Source organism: Chiloscyllium plagiosum, unplaced genomic scaffold, assembly GCF_037043375.1.
Source record: "Chiloscyllium plagiosum isolate Xiang-an unplaced genomic scaffold, Cpla_swu_hap1 HiC_scaffold_22, whole genome shotgun sequence".
Lineage (NCBI taxonomy): Eukaryota > Metazoa > Chordata > Chondrichthyes > Orectolobiformes > Hemiscylliidae > Chiloscyllium > Chiloscyllium plagiosum.
This window is the reverse complement of record NW_028270160.1, coordinates 44,462,240-44,483,629: the sequence shown is the minus strand read 5'-3', so window position 1 is coordinate 44,483,629 and position 21,390 is coordinate 44,462,240. Positions and strand designations below refer to the sequence as shown.

Sequence of the window (21,390 nt, the reverse complement as noted above, 5' to 3'; positions counted from 1 at the left end):
AATTACAATTGTGGATCTAAGGGGCTGTGTCATTCATATTGATACATTCTTCTTACACTGAAACTATCATAGCAACTCAAGTTGGCTTGACAGTGTTCTTGGAAGCTGATTATTTTCCAATATAGACACAAACAACCAGTTTAGATACACTTGCAAGTAATTGATATACTGAAAATCATTCTAAGTCTACAAGCATTTTAGTGAATGCAAAATTAATTCAGGTATGATGTACATCAATTGTAGAATTGATTGAAGGATCAAGGCATCGAAAGACCCAATCAATGGAAATGATCTTATGTTAATATACAGGATGAGTGACGTTGGTTGCATAATTTTGTAAAACTGCCAACCTATAATCAATGGCATCAATAATAACAGAGATATAATAGCGGTGTTGGTGGAGTAGATGGAAATGAGAACAGGAGCAAAATGTAGAAGATCATTGGACATATGAGGTTGTCTTTTTTCAACAAGAATGCCTCATTACCATATTACTAATGTGTTTCCTGCCTCCATTTTCCATGAGAGAGTTTGATTTATTCCTTTAAGACATGATTTTATTTTGCCCATTTAAGGGACAATGCACAGATGAACTTTGGTGGAGATTAGAGTTTTGCAGAAGTGAAAACATTTTGAGGTGGTGTCAGATGGACAAAGATGTATCCTAGTTTAAAGAGGCTTTTTTGATGTACAGCTAGGTGCAGTAAGGGCCCAGAGGAGGTGCTATTCTCTCGTAATGACAAGAAAAATGTCGCTGCCTTGAAAAACGTGGAGCTGGAGATGAGCTGAAGAAATGTAGGAGTTTTTAAACCTGGATTGAAATTACAGTATAAATTCTAGCAACTCTCATTGTTCTATTTCAGTACACTTTCTCACTTCCTCTTTTTCCAATCTTCACTGCTACAGACTTTTAATCTATATCAAATTTGATATAATCTTGTAAGGTTGCTCTATCAACATACCCTCAAATATTAGTCTGTGTTACTCGCCATACATCTCCTGATAGTTACCCTCGTTACCGCAATACATCAAATACACATGTACCTTACAAACATTCAAAGGATTGTTGGATCAGCTTTCAGGAGAAAGTAACATAAGATCAGGGAAGACAAGAACTGGCAAGGCAAAAGAATTGACGATGAAGACAAAGGTAGCCATGGCAAATCCTTCAACTGGCATCTTCAAAGCAGAGACCAATGAAACAAGTTGTCACAAAGCTGTTCCTTTTTCTCAAAGCTGTTCCTTTTCTCAAGGATACTGTGTCCTTGATTTTTCTTTCAGAGGGGTTGTAAAACAGTTCGGGCTCTGAATCGACTGGTTTGGTACAGAGATGAAAGGGTTTACTGAGATGCTCTTTGTTTATACGTGAACAGTTTGACTTTAGGCCGAAGCTTTTATGTTTTAGAAGTTACTTGTACAATGGAAAGGGGAGTAGTCAGACCTAAAAGCTGAAGTCTTGTTTGAGTCAGTTCAGCAGTGGGCTGTGTTGAAACAGGCTGCTGGGCTTTTCTTCTGCCCTTCTAACTTTGACCTGTGTTTCATTTTTACTCTGTGTTTTAAGTGGGTGTGTTTATTGGGACTGTTGTATATTTTCGGAACAGCATAATTAAGTCTAGTTTGGATAGGCTGAGTTCTGTAAGTATTCTTCATTCTGTTCTTTGTGTTTCATTCCGTAATTTTGCGAATAAGTTTTTGTCTGTTTTAAAACCTGGTAGTCAATCTAGTTAACTTACTCCGGGCTATTGTCATTGCACACTTACCGAAACAAATAGCAAAGTTGGCTGCTTAAGAATGTTTTGAGTGGTCTGGCCTAGTCCATAACAAAGTGAGCTATCATGTATGCCAGAACATTGGTTGGGGTGCCTCAGATTTCCTGCTGCATGACATTAAATATCTGCAAATCTGATCTCATGCAAGATTAAGTCATGTTAGTGCTTTCAGCACTGCATGAAATAATTTTGTATTCTCATTTGTGACAAAATTATATCAAACTTTTCTCCAGGGCCATTACAACAGACTGTGTCCTTTGCAAATAATGTTTTCTCAGAGGTGCTGATTCCTGTGTGGGTGCACCACCACAGGGGGACATGCTTATCAGATAAGATAGAAATATCAGCACTTTTTAGTGCATTCTGTTAGTTAAGTAGTTAATTATTGTTCACAAATGCACATGAGCAGCGATGAGCGCACGGTCCAAACTCTGCTCAATTACGCAGAAATACTAAACCTGGGATGGGGATTGGGGTATGTGGGAATTGGGGTGTGTGTGTGGGCCGTGGTGTGCAACACCTGCTGGTGTATGGGGAGCAATCAGTGAAAAGAAAAAGAATTTCTGGCTCAGCAGCAAATTTGAGAATTAGTATTCTTAATGTAGAGGATCTGTGGATTGATGCCCACAGGTTTTTGAGAGGATGTCCTCTGTTGATTGATGTTTTCTTCTATGAAATTTGAATCACAATGAAGCAATCAATCTGTGTACACCTCAGGCAACATCTATAAAAACTATACCTATTTTTCTGCAATATTAAACTGTATGACAGCTCGAATTGCTCTGATCTCACAAAACATTACTGATCCCTTATATAGATGGAGGCTATATAGAGTATAGAATATACAGCACAAAAACAGGCCTTTCAGCCCAACCAGGCATTGTTAAGATTTATTCTTCATTTGAACCTCCTTCCATCTGTCATCATCTAAATCTTTCATTGCAACCTTCTATTCCTTCTCCCTTGTAGGATTGTCTGGTTTGCCTTTAAAATGCATCCATAGTATTTGCTTTAACCACACCCTATAATAGCGAAACTCACATACTTTACCCAAAGATTGGTGAGAAGTTAGTTCTGAATTTCTTTTTCAGTAGCTTGATCAATTATAGTAGTTATGGCTTCTAGTTTTTGCTTCTTCTTACAAGAGGAAACATTTTGTTTTCACTCTATCAAAATCTTTGAAAATTTGAGACTGCTTTTGAGTCTCACATCACCTGTTTGTAATGAGTACAGGGATCCAGCCTATGCATCCTTTCATGATATTTATACTCCTGCATTTCTGATGTCATCCTGGTATATTTTCCCTGCACCTTCTTCAGTGCCTTTACATCCTTTAAAAACTTTAACAATGACAAATGCACACATACTGTACCTATGGTCTAAACAAAATTCATTACAGGTTTGGCATATGTTCTCTTTGATCTTCTGTACTTTCTAACATCCTATCAACCATCATGTCCTTCCTTGCCTTGTTAGTCCTCCAAAAATGCAATACCTCACACTTTTCTAGATTAGATTCTGTTTAGCATTGTTCTGTCACCTGACCATCCCATCATTTTCATCCTTGCTATTTACCAAACAACCAATTTTCGTGTCATCTGTGAACAATTTCCTGCACTTATATCTAGTTCATTAATGTAGACTGCAAATAAAAGGGACGCAGCACCGGACCCTGCAGTATACAATGGACATAGGCATCCCAGCACAAAATCAATCTTTGACCATCACTCTCTGCCTCCTGCTACCAAGCTAATTTTGAATCCAAATGTCAAATTGTGTTGTAAGTCATGAGCTCTTATCTACTTAACTAGTCTCCCATGTGACAGCATTCAAAAGCCTATGATTTCAACTGTACTACACTCAAATATACATCTTAAAATCTCTTCAAAAAGCTCAATCAAACCTGTCAGACATGATTTTTCCAGATAAGACTATGCTGATTATACTTGATTAATCCCTGTCCCCTAAATGGAGATTAATTCTGTGCCTCAAATGATTTTTCCAAACATTTCCCTATCGTTGATGTTGCAATTAGTGGCTTATAATTACTCGGGTTTAACGCACACACATACCATCTGTGTCCGTGGATTTATCCAACTTTAAGCCAGCTGAAACTGTTAATACTTCCTCCATTTCAATTGTCATTTGTTCAAAAACGCCACAGAGCCCTCCATCATAATCTTTCCCTATAATGAATACAGATGTAAAGTACTCATCTATGTCTTCCAACTCCACATATAGTTTGCCAGTTTGGTCATTAATGGACTACACTCTTTCCTTGGTTAGCCCTTTGTCCTTAATAGTATTTATAAAATGCATTTGGATTTTTCTTTATTATTTTATTTATAGTGTTTTTTTATGGTGCCTCTTTGTTCTCTTAGTTTAAAAAAATCATCCCCGCTCTGTACTACTCTACAGCTTCTGTTATTTTGAGGCCTTGGTATCTGTATTAAATTTTCTTCCTTTTTCCTAATTTAATCCTGTGTAACATCCATGGATTCTCTGGACTTGCTTGTCTCACCCTTCACTTTTATAGGAGCAAGTTTGCCCACGGTCTTGCTCATTGTTTTTTGAATGACTCCCAATGCTTTGATATAGAGTTTCATATCAGTAGCTGCTTGCAGTCCACTTCCACATCCTATCTTATCATGTTAAAATCAGCCTTCCACCAATTCAGAAACTTTAATTCCAGTCCATCTTTGTTCTTACCTTAATCTTACTGAGTTTTGGTCATTATCACCAAAATTCTATCCCGACTGACACTTTTACCACTTGCTTCATTCGTAAATTTAGGTCCAACAGTGCCCCACATCTTGGAGGACTTACTACATACTGGCTTAAAAAACTCTCCTGGATACGTTGTAAGAATTCCAACACTCTGTCTTTAAAGTCTACAATTCATATTAAGGAAACTGAATCCCTCTTACTACCCCATTATTTTTACATAGGTTTAATCAAGGCATTCAAGACGGAATTAGATTGTTATCTGAAAAGGAAGGTGGGGCATAACTGAATGGAGAAGGTGGGAGAATGGGACTATGTAAATTGCTCCCACAGAGAGGTAGCAAGACATGATGGACTAAATGACCTACTACTGTGCTGTAATAATTACGTGAATACAAGAGAAATGTTTAGAAAGAAATGTTTCTATAACTGCTAAGTCAACAAATTTAAAGTGTGGGAGATAAATAGGGAAGAGAGCAGTGTAAAAGTCATAATATTTTAATTTAGAGATGCTTGTGTTTTATGTAACTGTGCTCTTTCATAGCTTCACACACTAAATAATGAGATAAAAAATGTAGAAAGACACTTGGAAGCAAATTCTATAAATCTCAATAGAATTGAAGACTTAAAGAAGCAAATGGGGTATGTATCCTTTCCTTCTCATACTAATACTTTCTTAATGAGATTTTATTTTAAATGTTAACTTTTTCTGCTTTCATTATTCTTCATCAGTTACAGATATGTTCACAACATTTATGAACATGGTCAATATTTTTGAAAATGATCATAATAATCAATAAATCACTCAGATAATTTATATCAAGCTCTCATATATTGTGACAGCAGATACCTTAAATTGAATATATTAAATTGAATTCTGTGAGGCATTCTGCTTTTTCCTGTAGTTTGGTACCATGTTTTCAACCGTATTCATGACTATTTTCATGACCCAGTTGTTGTTTATGCTGAATTGATAACTGTTACCTTATCTCAGGTCACCATGACTCCATGTTGCAAGTCCTGTTTCCTACCTTATTGAAACTACTTGCAGAAGTCATGATGCCAGCATGTGGCATAGGATCACTTCCTGATAGAAATGGCAGCTGATGTTGTTGAATTAGAAGGCATAAAAGAAGAATGTTTAGATGCCTGCATATATGCCAAATCTTTTAGTTCTAGTTACCTGTTAAATTTATTTTTCAAACATTAATTATTCACTTTACTTTGGAAAAAAAAGACTCTGCTTCATTTAATTGCATGGTCTAATGACACCCTCCATGAAAAAATCAAATAATTTATTTTATTTTGGTTAACTTATATTTTTGTCCAGGAGATATTGTCTGATTGAATCCTTCATATTTTCAACAAGTCCTGAATACTATCAGCTTCTAATGTCCTGGTCCTGATTTTCCATCCCCTGCATGTCCACTTGACATGGAAAAATGGTATTGCCCTGCATGTGAGCTGCATCAGAGGTCTCTCAATTTTCTATGAGGCTTAGGTTCAAGTCCCACTTATTCTAGAACTATGACTTTTTAAAAATCACTGTTGGCATGTTAGCATTGCAGGCTTGGCCAGCATTTGTGGCCCATTCCTATTTGCCCTTGTGAACCTGTAGGGAGCTGCCTTCTTGAACCACTGCAGTCCATGTGCTGTAGATGTACCACTAATGCCTTTAGGGAGGAAATTCCAGGATTTTGAACAGGTTGAATAGAAAATATCTATACTTTCAATTTGAAAACTGTTGTGGTGCAGTGGTAGTTCTGTGGGCGGCACGGTGGCACAGTGGTTAGCACTGCTGCCTCACAGTGCCAGAGTCCCGGGTTCAATTCCCGCCTCAGGCGACTGACTGTGTATAGTTTGCACGTTCTCCCCGTGTCTGCGTGGGTTTCCTCCGGGTGCTCCGGTTTCCTCCCACAGTCCAAAGATGTGCAGGGCCAGGTGAATTGGCCATACTAAATTGCCCGTAGTGTTAGGTAAGGGGTAAATGTAGGGGTATGGGTGGGTTTCGCTTCGGCGGGTCGGTGTGGACTTGTTGGGCCGAAGGGCCTGTTTCCACACTGTAATGTAATCTAATCTAAAATCTAATCTCTGAACCATGAGGCCTGAGTCCAAGTCCAACCAGTTTCAGATGTGTGTAATGACATATCTGAATAGGTTGATTAGACAATACCTGTACTCAAATGATTTGGTTCTAATGATACTTGAAAACACACTTAGTTGATTTGTCAGGTTTTGTCATTCCAACATAATGGTGCTGCCCCTATAATCAACCCAGGTTAGGACACAAAGACATTTCGGCCCCAATGATATTAATTTACAAAGTTTTAATTTATCTATTTCAAAGAGAGAAAATATGCAGGGACAATAATGTAAAACTATGAAGAAGGCAGCAATATTATCAGGAATGCATTCAGGAATAAGTGGGGTAGGGGAGATCACAATCATCCATGAGTTTACAAGTTGCTGATTAGGAACTGTTGCCCTACTAGATTCTAATATTCATACCTTTATGTTTATGTACTTAGGGAAACAAAGAGACTTCTCAATGTTGAAAAGGAAAAAGATCGTACTCTGATAACAAACATTTTGAAGGTCTGGAAACAGATAAAAAATGTACGGATTTTAAACAATTACATCTGTACACCAGTAAAGCTCCAATTGCAAGAGTAAGTTTATTTTATTATGCTAATCAGAATTAATTTTTTGCATCAAAAAACCTAAAGAAACAACTTTTCCAAGTTTTTTGCAAAGCAGTTTAAGGTTTAGACTTTACAATTACAGTGCAGACTTATTAAAGTTGTGTACAAACAAATTTAATTTCCTGAAAACAACTTGCAGTTACTAATATTCATTTAGTAGTACAGAACATTTTAATTGCTGAAAACAGACACATTTTGTTGAAGCTTTTATGACTTGCAGTCATCAGGATATTATCAAGTATACAAACATAAAGGGGAAGCTACAATTTAATGTGTGAGAAGCAAGTGCTGATTGGGTGGCACGTAAACTCAATTTGGTAGAGTCATTATCATGACACATGACCAGTTATATAATGAAGGATAGTCAACTGCTAAGATTTATTTAAATATAAACCAGGCAAGTTGACTATGATTCATCAAGATTTGGAGATGCCGGTGTTGCACTGGTGTGTACAAAGTTAAAAATCACACAACACCAGGTTATAGTCCAACAGGTTTAATTGGAAGCACACTAGCTTTCGGAGCGACGCTCCTTCATCAGGTGATTGTCAGGACAATCACCTGTTGAAGGTGCGTCGCTCCGAAAGCTAGTGTGCTTCCAATTAAACCCGTTGGACTATAACCTGGTGTTGTGTCATGATTCATCTAGGCATTGTGATGAGGAATGAACAGGATAATGCCTACTGTTATTTTGTTAAGTTGAAACAGGTACAATGTGTGCGATATATTCTTTTGGTCTGCAAAAGACCAAGCCCTCCCACAAAAAAGGACAAATAGCTACTTAGTTGTTTTGACATTGGCAACTAGACCAAAACGTTTGGGCATGTTGTGTCCAATTTTTTTTTTACTGGCATGGATGTTTTCTTGATTAAAAAATTGAATCCTTGGAGTCCATTCATGCTTTTGATGTTGGCCAGAACAAATGCTGAGGGCATTGTCCTGCTCTGGTGTATGCAAAGTAGATGCATCATGACATTAATTAGTGGTGGTGTGTAATGCTCATTTGAAATGATATGTAGTGCTTATTCGAAATATAAGTTACTGTTTTTTCTTAACTCTTAGAAGATCCGAGGATGTGCAGGTTAGGTGAACTGGCCATGCTATATGACCCATAGCGGTCAGGGATGTGTAGGTTAGGTGCATTAGTCAGGGGTAAATGTAGAGTAATAGGATAGGGGGATGCGTCTGGTGGGTTACTCTTCTGAGGGTCAGAGTAGACCTGTTGGGCCAAATGACCTGTTTACACACTGGAGGGATTCTATGATTCTAAGATCAGGTCTAGATTGCTGATAGAAGATAGTCCACATTCATTTCAATGAATATTAACAATCCTTTATTAAACATACTTGTATACAAAAGGTAAAAAAGTAAAAGAGGATATTTCTGGTATTCCTGTTGACTCGGATCCTAATTGGGGCTCATTCTGGAGTAGGTGGGACCTCTAAAATGGGATGGATTATATCTGAACCAGAGGGGTACTAATATCCTGTGGTGGGAGGGGGGTGTGTGAATTTGCTAATGCTTTTTGGGAGTGTTTGGGATGGGAACCTGAATTGTAGCTGCAGTGTAAAGGGCACTGAAGGTAGTGAGGTAGTAAATAAGGTTTCAAGGTCGCAAGAGTGTACTAGCAGGCAGGAAGGTGGTTTGAAATGTGTCTACTTCAATGCCAGGAGTATCCAGAATAAAGTGGGTGAACTTGCAGCATGGGTTGGTAACTAGGACTTTGATGTTTATGCCATTTTGGAGACATAGAGGAGGGACAGGAATGGTTGTTGCAGGTCCCAGTTTAGATGTTTCAGTTAGAACAGGGAAGGTGGTAAAAGAGGGGTAGGTGTAGCATTGTTAGTCAAGGACAGAATTACTGTGGCAGAAAGGACGTTTGATGAAGACTCGTCTACTGAGGTAGTATGGGTTGAGGTTAGCAACAGGCAAGGAGAGGACACCCTGTTGGGAGTCTTCTATAGGTCTCTGAAAAGTTCCAGAGATGTAGAGGAAAGGATTACAAAGATGGTTCTGGATTGGAGCAAAAGTAACAGGGGCATTAACTTTCCAAATATTGACTGGAAACGCTACAGCTTGTGTACTTTAGGTGGGTCAGTTTTTGTCCAATGTGTGCAGGAGGGTTTCCTGACACTGTATATAGATAGGCCAACAAGAGGCGAGGCTACATTGGATTTGGTACTGGGTAATGAGCCAGGCCAGGTGTTAGATTTGGAGAAAGGTACACACTTTGGTGATAGTGACCACAATTTGGTTACGTTTACTTTAACGATGGAAAGGGACAGGTATAGATCGAGAGGCAAGAGTTATAGCTGGGGGAATGCAATTATGATGCGATTAGGCAAGATTTAGGATGCATAGAGTGGGGAACGAAACTGCAGGGGGTGGGCACAATGTGGAGCTTATTCAAGGAATAGCTACTGCATGTCCTTGATAAGTATATACCTGTCAGAAGGGAGGAAGTAATCAAGCGAGGGAATTGTGGTTTGCTAAAGAAGTTGAATCTCTTGTAAAGAGGAAGAAGGAGGCTTGTGTAAAGATGAGACATGAAGGCTCAGTTAGGCTGCTTGAGAGTTACAAGTTAGCGAGGAAGGACCAAAGGAAAGAGCTAAGAAGAGCTAGGAGGGGAAATGAGAAGTCGTTGGCAGGTAGAGTCAAGGAAATCCCTAAAGCTTTCTATAGGATTTCAGGAATAAAAGAATGACTAGATTAAGATTAGGGCCAATCAAGGACAGTAGTGGGAAGTTGTGTGTGGAGTCTGAGGAGATAGGAGAGGTGCTAAATGAATGTTTTTTATCAGTATTCACACAGGAAAAAGACAATGTTGTCAAGAAGAATACTGAGATACAGGCTATTAGATTAGATGGGATTGAGGTTCATAAGGAAGAGGTGTTAACAATTCTGGAAAGTGTGAAAATAGAAAAGTCCCCTGGGCTGGATGGGATTTATCCTAGGATTCTCTGGAAAGCTAAGGAGGAGTTTGCAGAGCCTTTGGCTTTGATTTTTATGTTGTTATTGTCAACAGGAATAGTGCCAGAAGACTGGAGGATAGCAAACGCTGTCACCTTATTCAAGAAGGGGAATAGAGACAACCCAGATAATTATAGACCAGTGAGCCTTACTTTGGTTGTGGGTAAAGTGTTGGAAAGGATTATAAGGAAGAGGATTTGTAATCATCTCGACAGGAATAAACCTCACAAACCTCATTGACTACTTTGAGAAGGTGACCAAACAGATGGATGAGGGTAAAGCGGTTGATGTGGTGTGTATATGGATTTCAGTAAACTGTTTGATAAGGTTCCCCATGGTAGGCTATTGCAGGAAATATGGAGGCATGGGTGATTTCGTGGTTTGGATCAGAAATTGACTAGCTGAATTGAATTGAACATTGTCACGTGTACCGAGGCACAGTGAAAAGCTTTGTCTTGCGTGCAGTACAGGCAGAGCACATAGTCAAATAGCATAGATAAGTAAATAATAGGTAAGCAGTGGCAAAACCAAAACACAGGTACAGGCGAATGTTAAGAGTTTGTGAGTCCATTCAGTAATTCTAATGACAGTTGGGAGAAACTGTTTTGAAACTGGCTGGTGCATGTGTTCAGGCTTCTGTACCTTCTCCCCGATGGTAAGGGCTGTAGGAAATCATTGCCAGGGTGGAATGGATCTTCAAGAATGCTGGTGGCCTTTCCTTGACAGTGGGCCTGGTAGATGGATTCTGTAGGTGGGAGGTTGGCCGTTGTGATTGTCCAGGTTGAGTTCACCATGCACTGTAACCATCTCCGATCTTGAATGTTACAGTTGCCATACTAAGTAGTGATACATCTAGACAGAATGGTCTCGATGGCGCACCTATAAATGTTGGCAAGGGTATTCACCGTCATGCCAAATTTTCTCAGCTGCCTGAGGAAGAAGAGTCATTGTTGGGCCTTTGTAACCAGTGCGTCCACATGAAGAAGACAGAGGGTGGTGGTTGATGGGAAATGTTCATCCTGGAGTTCAGTTACTGCAAAGATCAGTTTTGGGGCCACTGCTGTTTGTCATTTTTATAAATGACCTGGATGAGGGCATAGAAGGATGGGTTAGTAAATTTGCAGATGACACTAAGGCCGGTGGAGTTGTGGATAGTACGGAGGTATGTTGCAAGTTACAGAGGGACATAGATAAGCTGCAGAGCTGGGCTGAGAGTTGGAAAATGGAGTTTAATGCACAAAAGTGTGAGGTGATTCACTTTGGAAGGAGTAACAGGAATACAGAGTACTGAGCTAATGGTAAGATCCTTGGTAGTGTGAATGGGCAAAGAGATCTCGGTGTCCATGCACATAGATCCCTGAAAGTTGCCACCCAGGTTGATAGGGTTGTTAAGAAGATCCATGGTGTGTTGGCTTTTATTGGTATAGGGATTGATTTTCAGAGCCATGAGGTCATGTTGCAAATATACAAAACTCTCGTGTGGCTGCATTTGGAATATTGAGTATATAGCTCTGTCGCTGCACTATAGGAAGGGCATGGAAGAATTAGAAAGGGTGCAGAGATTTACCAGGATGTTGTCTGGTATGGAGGGAAGGTCTTACGAGGAAAGGCTTGGAGAGTTGAGGCTGTTTTCATTAGAGGGAAGATTGAGAGGTGACTTAATAGTTACATACAAGATGATCAGAGGATTAGATAGGGTGGAGAGTGAGAGCCTTTTTCCTTGAATGGTGCTAGCTAGCAGAAGGGGACATAGCTTTGAATTGAGGAGTGATAGATGTAGGACAGATGTCAGAGGTAGGTTCTTCACTCAGAGAGTAGTAAAGGTATGGAACACCCTGCCTGGAACAGTAGTAGTCAAGCCAACTTTAGAGGCAGTTAATGGTCATTGGATAAACATATGGATGATAATGGAATAGTGTCGGTTAGATGATCTTCAGAATGGTTTCACAGATCGACGCAATATAGAGGGAGGAAAAGTCTGTATTGTGCTATAATGTTCTATGTTCGAATTCCATGTGATCTGGCAGTATGACATAGCTCCTTATGCATATGTTCAATAGTTGTTCTTAGAGTAAAAGTATAGTTAACCCATTAAATCTGCATCTTCCTTCAATATTTTTCACTGAACCCTTTTTAATCACTAACCATTAATGATTAATGTTTAACTCTTTACTTTCACTTTACCTATCCCAAGTCTCTTTCATCTGAGGCACCAATTTCTATTAGCATTCTTTTGGAGGAAATGTAGGATATGTTAGAAGGTGAATACATCAGTGGAGTATAATGAGGGCTTCTTGCAGCACTTCATCTTGGTCTGTGATAGTTTCACTGATGTGAATGTAAAAGCATTAAAATCAATCAAAAGAAAATATATTCATGAGACAATTCTCCCCCACCACTTCAAACTATCACAGTGTTTTTAATTAGAAGGTGATAAGCTGAAATATTCCCCTTTGCTTTTACATTGCACACTGCTGAAAGGTTAAAGTGACAGCTTGAACAAAGCTTGAAGTACCTTCAGCTTCTATGAAGAACTTCACAGCTGTGTCATCCATGGCTGCTGCTATAATGGAGGAACCATTCAACACTGTCTTCAAGAATACCTCTGTTAGATAAAAAGAAAAATGAAGTACTTCTAAAGACAATTCTGGAGTCAAGGAGATAAAGGCTACGCTACTAATCTTTAGGATAGGAATCTGTTTCATGTCCAAGTTACTCCTTCTGTTATATAAGGTAATAGTTTTGAAAAGGTTAATGTTGAGTTCATTTAATCTTGGGTGGAGAATAGAGGAGTCAGCTTTCGATCCTGATGGGGTCAGATGTGTCATTCCTGTCATAGTAATTATGTCTAACCAGCCAATGTAATTTGCCTTAACAACAAGATGGAGTTAATTGCAAATCCCTCTTCTTATTAAGACTCACTATTGTTCATTCTCTACTACTGTTAACGAGACCTTAATAGGCCCTTGGACGCAGTATTGGAGGGGCCTGGTGTCAGCACTCTATCCAACAATTAGCAGGCACTGGTTGGTTTCACAAACATATAGCATTGTTTGTGAAACCAACCAGTGATTGTAACAATGCTCTAAACATCAACTCTCCTACTCCTCGGATGCAGCCGGACAGGCCTGGCTTTTCCAGTGCCACACATTTTAACAGTGATTGCAACAAGGTCAGCCAGGTGGTCCATATAGAATATGAGTTCCCTGATTGGGGCAGTTAATCTGGTACAATTAGAGAGCTCTGGCTGACAGATATAACAGGGGTGTCAAAAGTTCTGTTCACGCTGATAGCTGGCTCTGAGAAAGCCAGACCAGTGACAAGTAATATCCATCTGTAAGAAAAGGGGCAAAGAGAGAGGAAAATATGTCCTGGCGAAATTTGCGTACAACAGTCATCTTTGAGTTTGGGTAAGCATTTATGCCATCATGCTGTTATTTCAGAAGCTTGACTCATTCAATTCTACCAACAAAGACTGAGCCCTGTATCTATAAACAATGCTTTATTTTTTCTGGGCAATTGACATTGGAGCAGATGAAAAGCAATGAGTAAATCTCCTGACCCATAGCTTTTGCAGTTATTAGGAGCATAACTTTCCTTCACATACCAGATAATAAAACCTTTCAAGAGTTGACAGATTTAGTTCAGCAATATTGTGACTCCAAGCCTTCTCTAATTCTAGATGCTACCTTTTTCACATAGCAATTCAAGAGCCAGGGGAATCTGTATCTAGATTTTTGACTAAGTTAAGATGACTGGCAGAAGAATATGACTATGGTTTAATCCTGCATGAGATGCTGAGAAACTGTTTAATATGTGGAATGAATGGTGTAACCTACAAAAGCACCTACAGAAGCTCAAATGGACTTCAAACAGATACTACTGGATTTATCATTGAAACATGTGGCAAGTATAGCATATGAGTTGGGGTATACCAATGGAAATGGACACCCTCGCTAGTCTGACTGAGTTTAGGGAACACCGCTTGAGTTAAAACAATTGCATAGCCTCATTCAGGACATATCTTCAACAGAGGGGTTCTAGGTTTGCTCACAGCAAAAACCCATAACAAAATTGAGTCTTGGCCAAAGGGTTAACATTTTCTACAGGATCTAGGCTGATAAGTATAGCAGTTGCTGCCAGTTTATGGACTTAAGACAGCAAAAGAGTCCCACAAGACCTAATTTAAGTGACAGATCACAGGCCAGTATCCAAGATAGTGCACACCGTGGGAAGTCAGCCAATACCTGGTTTGGAACAGTTAAATTGCTTAGTAACATCCAAATCAAAGCCAATCAAAATAAACGTTTGGTTATATGGTCACCTGGTTCTAATGGAGGTCAATGCCAGCACAGCCATTTCAGTGATTACAGAATGAGGCTTCAACAAAATTCATTCTGGACTCCAGCCCTTAAATTTGTGTAAAACTTTGGCTAGACTGAGACCCAATACCGGGGAATCTTTATAGATTAAGGGTACAACTTTGGTTCTGGTCTTTTATGAAAAGCAGCTGGTTTATTTACCACTGATTGTAGTAAAAGGTTCAGGCCCAAGCTTGATGGGGCACAATTGGTTGAGATTGGCTCAACATTTTTTGATCTGCCTGTGTGAGTTCTAATTAAATGCCTAGAGATTTTACAGGAAGGAAGATCTAGAGACTGCCAGATGAACCAAGGCCACCCTGCATGTTGTCTGGGAAGCAATTCCATGATGCTGCAAGGCCCACTGCCACTTGCTTTATGGGCAAAAGTGGAGGCAGAAATCAGAAGGATGGAAAAAGAAGGAATCATCAAACCAGTCCAGTTTTTGAAATGGACAGCACCAGTCATATTGATAGTGAAGTGCAATAGATCAGTTCTCCTTTGTGGGCATTAAACAAATGGTAAATAGCTTTTCAGAGCTGAATAAATGCCCAGTCCTTCGCATTGAGAATTTATATGAAAAGCTGAATTTATATGTGGGGCTGTGCTTCATGAAGCTGAACATGAGCCGTGCATTTTTGAAATTGTGATTAGGTGAGGATTCCCAGAAGTATGCTACAATCAATACCTACAAGGGCTTTTACCAATATACAGGACTGTCATTTGGAGTATCATTAGCTTCTGCAGTATTTCAGTGGATGAGGGAAAACATTTTACAAAGTCAATCCCATGGATAACATGCTCATGACAGAGGACCAGTAAGCAGCACTTGGAGAACTTGGACACAATCCTTAGACATTTCTTCCAGACAGATGTATGGTATCCCAAGTGACCTACTTAGAGTCATAGAGATGTGCAGCACGAAAACAGACTGTTTGGTCCAACTTGTCCATGCTGACCAGATATCCCAACCCAATCTATTCCCACCTGCCAGCACCCGGCCCATATCTCTCCAAACCCTTTCTATTCATTTACCCATCCAGATGCCTTTTAAATGTTGCAATTGTACTAGCCTCCACCACTTCCTCTGGTAGCTCATTCCACATATGTACCATCCTCTACATGAAAAGGTTGCCCCTTAGGTATCTTTTATATCTTTCCCCTCTCACCCTAAACCTATGCTCTCTAGTTCTAGATTCCCCTACCCCAGGGTAAAGTCTTTGTCTATTTATTCAATCCATGCCCCTCATGATGTTATAAACATCTCTAAGGTTTATAAGACGCCTCAACATCTGACGCTCCAGGGAAACAGCCCTGGCCTATTCAACCTCTCCCTATAGCTCAAATCCTCCGATCCTGGCAACATCCTTGTAAATCTTTTCCGAACCCGTTCAAGTTTCACATAATCTTTCTGATAGGAAGGAGACCAGAATTGCATGCAATATTCCAACAGTGGCCTAATCAATGTCCTGTACAGCCGCAACATGACCTCCCAACTCCTGTACTCAATACTCCGACCAATGAAGGAAAGCATACCAAACGCCGCCTTCACTATCTTATCTATCTGCGACTCCACTTTCAAGGAGCTATGAACCTGCACTCCAAGGTCTCTTTGTTCAGCAACACTCCTTAGGACCATACCATTAAATGTATAAATCCTGTTAAGATTTGCTTTCCCAAAATGCAGCGCCTCACATATATCTAAATTAAACTCCATCTGCCGCTTCTCTGCCCATTGGCCCATCTGATCAAGATCCCGTTGTTAATCTGAGGTAATCTTATTCGCTGTCCACTACTTGGGCTACAGAGTCGAGACTGGGCTACACCTGTTGGAAAATAAAGTTGAGGATCATGATTAGATTCCCTACAGTGTGGAAACAAGCCCTTCGGCCCAACAAGTCCACACCGACCCTCCAAAGAGTAACCATCCAGACCAATTTCCCTCTGACTAATGCACCTAACACTATGGGCAATTTAGCATGGCCAATCCATCTGACTTGCACATCTTTGGACTGTGGGAGGAAACCAGAGCATCCGTAGGAAACCCGGGCAGACATGGGGAGAATGTGTAAACTCCACACAGACAGTTTGCCCGAGGCTGGAATCAAACCTGGGATCCTGGTGCTGTAAGGCAGCAGTGCCAACCTTTGAGCCACCATGCCGCCCAATAGTTCCCTGGCTCCCGTGTATGTACTGGAGTTTAGGTTTTTTGATTACATTACAGTATGGAAACAGGCCCTTCGGCCCAACAAGTCCACACCGACCCGCCGAAGCGAAACCCACCCATACCCCTACATTTACCCCTTACCTAACACTACGGGCAATTTAGCATGGCCAATTCACCTGACCCTGCACATCTTTTTGGACTGTGGGAGGAAACCGGAGCACCCGGAGGAAACCCACGCAGACACGGGGAGAACGTGCAAACTCCACACAGTCAGTCGCCTGAGGCGGGAATTGAACCCGGGTCTCAGGCGCTGTGAGGCAGCAGTGCTAACCACTGTGCCACCGTGCCGCCCACAAGGTCTTTCCTTGAGTTAGTTCATATGTAACCTGGCCTCCATCCTGCTACCTTTGTATCAACTTTTAAAAAAGGGTCAGCTTGGAAATGATTGTGCAGCCAAACCATTGCTTTCAGGAAAGTGAAGAAACAGCTATTATCCTCTAGTGTGTGATCCCAAGTGAGATACGGTATTGACATGCAATGCCTTCCTGTATGGCACTTGAATAGTATTACTCATGGGTAGCCCAATAGTGAGGAACACCCAATAGCATATACATCCAGGACTTTGGCTAATGCAGACCTTAAATAAGGCCAGGTAGAAAAGAAAGGTTTGGCAGCCTTATTTGAAATCAGGAAGTTCCAACAATACCTTTAAAGATGTATATATGTAATAATAACAGACCACAAACCCCTGCTCAGTCTACTTAGAAGTCAAAGCACTTCTTTGACCTTAGCTTCAGGCTGAATTCAGTGCTGCGCTTTAATACTAAGCGCATATAATTTCAAGTTGGAATACTGTTTGGGAGGACAAATAACAAATGGAGATGCATTGAGCAGCCTCCTGCTGGCAGATACACACCTGTGATACTTCCACTGGAAGAATTCATGATGGTTTTAAATTTCTGGACACTCTTCCAATCACAGCTGACAATATCAGACTTTGGATGTAGAAAGATCCAGTCCTGGCAAAATTGAAACAGCTGGTAGTCAGTGGGGAAGCCAAAAGGTGCCCATAACCAGAAATGAAATCTTTTTCAGACCTGGAGAAACCACATCACAGTAGAGGACAGCATGTTATTATGGGCAGCAAAAGAGTCTTGCCAGATACTGGCTGAATGCCACCAGTCATCCAGGAGTTTCCAAAATGAAGCTGTTGGCAAGAAATCATGTATGGTGGCCAGGACTGAAAGCAGACATAGCAGCGTTAGTGGGTCAGGGCCCTGACTGCAATCAAGGGCAAAAGTTAGCGGCAGTAGCTTTCCCACATTTGTGGGAATGGCTGGGTAAACCTTGGACTCAGTTATGCATCAACTATGAAGGTCCTTTCGTGGGGTCAATGTTCTTAGTCATTGTGGATGCCCATTCAAAATGGCTGGCCAAGCATGGAATTAATTTGTCAAACATGGGGATGATGATAGAATAACATGCACATCTTTTCCAGTACACGGACTGCCAGAGGTGTTGGTCACAGATAATGGGCCAAGGTTTACCAGCATGAAATCTGAATATTTCCTAAAGGTGAATGGCATTCATCATACCTGGGTAGCTCCATATTATCTAACATAGAGTTGTCTGGCAAAAAGAGAAGTCCAAGCTTTGAAGGCAGGCTTAAAGGTATAGCCTATAGTTACCCTAGATACCAAATTGTCGGGTTCCTATTTGATTATAGGACCTCACCTCATGTAACTATAGGAATAGCTCCAGCAGAATTGTTAATGGGGAGAAGACTCCGCACCATGTTAAATCTGATTTTCCTGGAGCTTGGGGGTGGTGGTGGTTTTGGGGGGAGGGGTGTGGATTTGGTATGGGGCGCTGCTGAGGGGAGAGTGAAACGGAATCAGGAACTTGAATGCTGGACACAAGACTCTGCTAAGCAAGACAGTTTACTTCAGGGGACAAAGTTTTGTATGTAAGTGGCAAGAATGGCCCTAAATGGTAAGAAACACAGTCGACTTAAGGTCAGGTCTGGTAATTTATGAAGTCCAGGTAAGTGCAACAGTCCTGATCAAACACCTGCACCATATGAAAAATGTATACTCGCAAATGAGGTGGGAGCAAAATGCATACAGCTCCTTGACTGCCTTTCTGAATTTTCCAGAACCTATGGGTTCTACCTCTCCATCAAGCAATGAATATACCTCAGAATCTGAGATGGACACAGCAGATATTGCTTTCCCAATGCCTTTGCCACCTGAAGAGGAGGATGAATTTCTTCTGAGGTATTCCAGGGGCAAGAGGTGAGCTACTGTATGTTAAATTGGGCCCTTGAAAACAGAAACAGGGGAATATATTACGGGGAACAAAGAAATGGCAGAAGAATTGAATTGTTACTTCAGATCTGTGTTCACTGGGGAAGACACAAGCAATCTCCCTGAGGTAACAGTGGCTGAAGGACCTGCACTTAAGGGAATTTATATTTGCCAGGAATTGGTGTTGGAGAGACTGTTAGGTCTGAAGGTTGATAAGTCCCCGGGGCCTGATGGTCTACATCCCAGGGTACTGAAGGAGGTGGCTCGAGAAATCGTGGATGCGTTCGATAGATTCAGGATCAGTTCCTGCGGATTGGAGGGTGGCTAATGTTGTAACACTTTTTAAGAAGGGTGGGAGAGAGAAAGCAGGAAATTATAGACCAGTTAGTCTGACCTCAGTAGTGGGAAAGATGCTGGAGTCTATTATAAAGGATGAAATTACGACACATCTGGATAGTAGTAACAGGATAGATCAGAGTCAGCGTGGATTTATGAAGGGGAAATCAAGCTTGACTAATCTTCTGGAATTTTTTGAGGATGTAACTCTGAAGATGGACGAGGGAGATCCAGTAGATGTAGTGTACCTGGACTTTCAGAAAGCTTTTGATAAAGTCCCACATTGGAGGTTAGTGAGCAAAATTAGGGCGCATGGTATTGGGGGCAAAGTACTAACTTGGATTGAAAGTTGGTTGGCTGATAGGAAACAAAGAGTAGTGATAAACGGCTCCATTTCAGAATGGCAGGCAGTGACCAGTGGGGTACCGCAGGGATCAGTGCTGGGACCGCAGCTTTTTACAATATATATTAATGATATAGAAGATGGTATTAGTAATAATACCAAGAAAGAGAAGCGGAAACCAACAGTAACATACTGACTGTAGTACCAGCCAGCCCGAAGTCAGTCTCTCTGAATTGAGAAGGCCTCTTAATCTCCTCTTTATTTTATTTATTTTCTTTTTAAATTAACCCCCACACTCCCGCCTAACTGTGGTAGTGCTTAAAAAAAAACAAACAGGTGTGTCAACACCCTGGAGTTGTTCAGGGAGAGGTGGGCGCCGCAGGGAGTGGAGTGCATTATTTCTCCCTCCAACTCTATTTTGATTTAGTCCCTACCCTCCCCTTCACTGTTTTGATCACACAGCACTGCCCTTTGATGTGAAGAGCAGTGTTTGTCACTGGCCACTCGGGTGTTTTCCTATCTTCCTGGTGATGGAAATTGAATAAAGATTCGTTCACTTTGTGTCTTTCACTGTGTCTCACACTTGCACACACACACCATGGGTGCTGGGGAAAAAATAAGCACTACTGCAGTTAGGTAGTAGTGTGGGGGTTAAATAAAACAAACAGGGGTGTCAGAGATTGTGTTATTCTTAGAGCTGGCTTTGAGGGAACTAGATCTGTGTCATTAATTCTCCATGTGTAAATGAAGGGAGTGGGGATTTTGGTATTGGGATACTGGCTTCTATAGAGTTATTTCACTCTCATCTTGCATCTGCTTGAGGTTGTTTCTCTGCAAACAATAACATGTCATGAACACCATAAGGAAGTAGTAATGAAATGTTATCAACAATATAAGGAACTTGAAGATGAAGGGAATAAAGCCCTCCTGGACGTTTATGTCAGTATTACAATCTACAGACTGTCTTCATATAGGTTTTGTGGAAATCTTCTGTAGTCTCTGCCTTCTTGGTATCAAGACTTGATGGTATTGTGTGGCTGCCAGCAACTGGTCTTCTAGTTTAATAGTCTTTCTAAGGGAGTTAAGTTTTTCTAACTCTTGTCAAATCAAAATATGTTTGAGCTCCATTTAATGTTCAGCCTTAAATTTCTCTTAATGTGTTCCTGATCTCCAGATATCTGTAGTTTGTGCTTCTGCTAATTCACTGAGAAAAAAAACTAAGTCATTTCATGGCTTACTGATGAATATCAGTTGTAGATTTCAGCTGCTATTAATGCAGATTAATAATTTCCAAACATTCAATATTAGCTTGTTCAAATTTTGACTTAAGCACATCCTCTTCAGTGGTTAGCTTTTCACTTGTTGCTTGCAAATTTTTTTATTCATTCAGGGGATGAGGGTGTCACTGGCTAGTCCAGCATTCTTTTCCCATCCCTATTTACTGTGGGTCTGGAGTCAAATGTACACCAGACTAATTAAGGATGGCAGTTTTCTTCCCTAAAGGATGTTAGTGAATTGTTCAGCTCCACCTTGATGGGTTTTTTTCTCTGAAAGAACCAAATAATGTTGCTCTTTGCAGATTATTTTACAGTTCTGCTGCATACAATAAACCTTTGCTAACAGAGGTGCGGTACTTTTCACTCTGCCCAAAGATTCAATGTTCATGAATTTGTGTCAAAGCACTGAAACCTCCTTCATGTAGGCAAAATGTT

General features: G+C 40.6%; 1 protein-coding gene across 1 annotated transcript in view; it reads left to right on the top strand.

The window, feature by feature from the left end:
* LOC122561384 (protein CC2D2B-like) overlaps window positions 1–21,390 on the top strand; it is a 121,400-nt gene that overhangs the window by 92,929 nt on the left and 7,081 nt on the right. Inside the window, exons 13-14 of the mRNA XM_087999270.1 lie at window positions 5,038–5,135; window positions 7,022–7,162. Of these exons, the coding sequence (XP_087855396.1) occupies window positions 5,038–5,135; window positions 7,022–7,162 (239 nt within the window). The remainder of the gene's footprint in view (window positions 1–5,037; window positions 5,136–7,021; window positions 7,163–21,390) is intronic.